General features: G+C 36.8%; 1 protein-coding gene across 1 annotated transcript; it reads right to left on the bottom strand.

The window, feature by feature from the left end:
- Nucleotides 1–972: 972 nt before the first annotated feature.
- LOC145054840 (cationic peroxidase 1-like) lies at nt 973–2,611 on the bottom strand. The gene is made up of 4 exons (XM_079003106.1): nt 2,475–2,611; nt 1,971–2,162; nt 1,533–1,698; nt 973–1,369 (listed from the first exon to the last, which is right to left on the bottom strand). The coding sequence occupies exons 1-4, from the start codon at nt 2,571–2,573 to the stop codon at nt 987–989; spliced, it is 840 nt and encodes a 279-aa protein (XP_078859232.1). The 5' UTR covers nt 2,574–2,611; the 3' UTR covers nt 973–986.
- Between the last annotated feature and the right edge of the window lie 817 nt (nt 2,612–3,428).

Raw genomic sequence — 3,428 nt, 5'->3', positions numbered from 1 at the left:
AGAGTAAATTACATGATTCGTCATTGGTTTACGTGTCAAATTATGTGTTTAATCCTTATTTTCAAGTTTTAACTCTGTCTGCTGTCCCCCCTTAGTTTAAAAGTTGTACGCTTCATCTCTTCTGAGATGAAGTGACTATATTCTGTAGTAATTGGTCATTCCGGAGTAATGTCCGAAATATGTTTTTCCAGTCTGAAATATACAATGTCAGATTTCAGACCTATTACCTACCACCTACACTCAACTCTAGAATGATCATAAGTGCTCTAAAATACTATATTTTATAATAATTGTTCACTCTATAAATTTTATAAATTTTTTATTATTGTTTTCAAATAATTATTAGGCTACCCGGAGTAGGCATTAACCCATACATAAGTTTTCTATGTGGCACACTAACTCACCGGTGAACGCTATTCCATGGACCAGTGGTTTGACTGTGTAATGACTTGTAGCGGTTGTGAAGAGGGAGGAAGACACACATTTTGATTGTTTATTTCATTTTTCTCTTATATTTCTCTCATTCTCTCTCCTCATTCTTGTCCCTTTACTACCAACCCACCCGTAAACATTATTTCCACAACCTAGTGGGTTGTTAGTGGCATGGTAAAATATCTACGTGGCGCTGAGTTGGCTGATGATTTGGCTATGACCACTTCCCACAATCTAATTTATACGGGATAGACTAATTAATTTCCGATTCTTTTATCACTCACACCAAAATGCTAGAGTCTACTCCATAGGGTGTTTCATATATGTTTGAGATTTCATTGAAGTTAAAAAGTTTTTAAGGAATTTATTGACTTGTGACAGCATAGTCTTCCTGATTTACAAGATCACCTTTTGTAAGGCATCAAGAAACAATAACGAAACAACATGAAATAAAAAAAAAACAAAACAAAACGGTTGTTGTTGTTGTTTTTTTCATTGCATATCAGTTTCCCACACAGGTTGAGAGACGTTTTCCTGCTGTCTAAGAAAAGAGGTTAATTGGCTCTTCTGCAGTTGACCCTAATTTCTCCATTCTGTCCAGTTATAGCGCCAACATTGCCCATCTTCACCATAGCACTTGCAAAGTCACGAAAGAAAATAGAAGGATTCGACCCGTAGGTCCTCACTTGTGCGTCAGTTGAACCCCCATTAAATAGTTCTTGGTCCGAATGCAATAATCCGTTCTGGTTAATCAAATCATTATAGTATCTATTATCGAAAATCTTCGATGAAGCATCTAGTGGAGAGAGATTATTGTCATCTCCACTCGAAGGACAATTTGCTTTCAATGATGTCGCAAATGATGGATCTATGTTGTTTTCGTTGTAGAGATGATCACGGAAATTGGTGCACCTAGCTTCACCAGTTGTATGAGCTCCTGCGTACAAACATGCATGTATAATTGTGATGAGTCATGTATTCAACTCACATGGGAAAGAATATTCAAGTCATCGGTTAATTTATTGCAAAAATTTGGTAATATTCTTTACATATCATCATATCCCATTGACCCATTTTAATTATATATAAAAGCAACTTACCAGAGAGAGCTACCATTTCGTTAGTAGTAAATCCTTTTGATGCAAAGGATGAGATGAGATCGCTAAGACTTGAAGTAGGTAAAGGGATGTCGGAATTTGCTGCACTTAGGCTTGCTGTTGTGGAATCCCTTCTTCCAAATGTAACACTCCAGCTTGGCCCACCAAGCTGAATATCACACAAAAATATTACTGCGATTAACTTCACTTCATACTCGAGAAAAACTAATTAGTTTTATCTGTTTTTAAAAGGAAAAAAAAAAAAAAAAGCCTACTTTCCAGAGGTGACCAATTAAAAAAACAACTCAAGTACTGGATGACTCAGTTTGATGATCTCTAGGATTATAACAAAAAAAGATTTCAAGTACACACTGACAAGTTAAGTTGTAGAGAAATTAAAGAACTGATTTAAATAACGTTGGAATTAAATTTTCTACTTACAGCCACAACGGAAGCTTGAGCAGCAGCAGATAATATATCTGCACAAGAAACGACACCAGGGCACTGGAGCTCCAACTGGGTTTTAATAGTATCAATCACGTCGAATCCTCTCGCTGAATTGCTAATTTGACTCGCCGACTTTTCCCCCGTAAAGTCTTCAGTGTCGTCCAGTAACACAGATGCGTCACATCCCTAAATATTTCGAAGCAAAATAATTAATGTGAAGATTTATCTTCAACTAATACTCCGTAATAAATTCTTTTTCTAAGGATAAAACAAAATACTTTTTGTTTTCATTTGACCCCTTAGAGAATTAAGTATTTGTTCTGTATTTATGCTCAAAACTCACAAGCGAAGGAATTGAATAATCAAACGGTTACAAACTACATGTTAATTATCATTATTATATATGCATTTGATGGTGTAAATAACGTGACACAAGTAAACCTAAGTAAGTGTTCCCATGGGGAATGTGGTATTAGAAAGTCGGAGACTTGCATTTACAAAGCAATCAAGGAAATGGAGGCGAAGCAACGAAGCTCCCATGCGAGATTCCTGTAAAATAGCTGAAGTCACCTCTGCTGTCACAATAGGAGTGACCATAGGACACGTTAAAGAATAGAACGAGGGTGATAGCTGACCCGAAGTAGTCCCAAACCGAAACCATAAAGGTAACGTAAAAGTAAAAATCTTAAACAAAGAAGAAAAGGTTGATGAAGTCATGAGTATGACAATTTCAAATAGCAGAGAACGTTTGAGAAAAGAGGGTCTGTCATCGTCTATATATAAGCAAACAATGGTTGTGTGTTGTGGGGTGGGGGTGGGGGCGGGGGGGGGGGGTTTCAATATACTACATACTTTAATGGTGATGATATTATCTAACAATATTAATTATTCATGATTTATTATTGAGTTCTATTGAGTTATTGAGTTTTTTGAAAATGATGCAATTGCCCTATGAACTTTTTAGAGTTGGTCCATTTAGTCTCTAAATTGTTTTTGTAGCTTTACGAGGGAACGAACTTGTTTTTGTCTGGTGGATTATGTCATTTTTGAAGTATTGAAGGGGTAAACCGGTCACAATTTTGCCATGTCATTTATTAACGTAACTATACCCCACACCCCACTGTCGTCTTCTTTCATCCTTATTTTTCAAATAGATACCTGCAACATTAAAACTCATTATCAACACCATCTCTTTCTTCTAATTCTTCCACTCAACCAAATCAATGGACTCACCACGATACACACCCCGCAACCCAAGAACACTCTTTCTTCAAAATCTAAAACTCCTCTCTCCCTCCACGATCTCCTTGTCCTTTCCGTTCCCCTGCCAAGAGATCAAAAACCAGTCTCTGGGGAGGTCACCGATCTATATGGGTCTCGTCGCCGCTGCAACAACCGATTTTCTAACACTACTAGAAAAAAAGGCTTTTATTGACAGACGAATTACGACAT

The sequence above is a fragment of the Lactuca serriola genome, chromosome 5, assembly GCF_051521515.1.
Source record: "Lactuca serriola cultivar US96UC23 chromosome 5, Lser_US96UC23_V15, whole genome shotgun sequence".
NCBI classification, from domain to species: domain Eukaryota; kingdom Viridiplantae; phylum Streptophyta; class Magnoliopsida; order Asterales; family Asteraceae; genus Lactuca; species Lactuca serriola.
This window is presented reverse-complemented; position numbering and strand designations above follow the sequence as displayed.

Coding starts and splice junctions, on each gene's coding strand:
- LOC145054840 (XM_079003106.1), bottom strand. CDS start 2,573: ATGGTCACTCCTATTGTGACAGCAGAGGTGACTTCAGCTATTTTACAG. Junction 2,163..2,474: donor TCCATTTCCTTGATTGCTTT/GTAAATGCAAGT, acceptor CGAAATATTTAG/GGATGTGACGCATCTGTGTT. Junction 1,370..1,532: donor CGAAATGGTAGCTCTCTCTG/GTAAGTTGCTTT, acceptor GTTTGTACGCAG/GAGCTCATACAACTGGTGAA.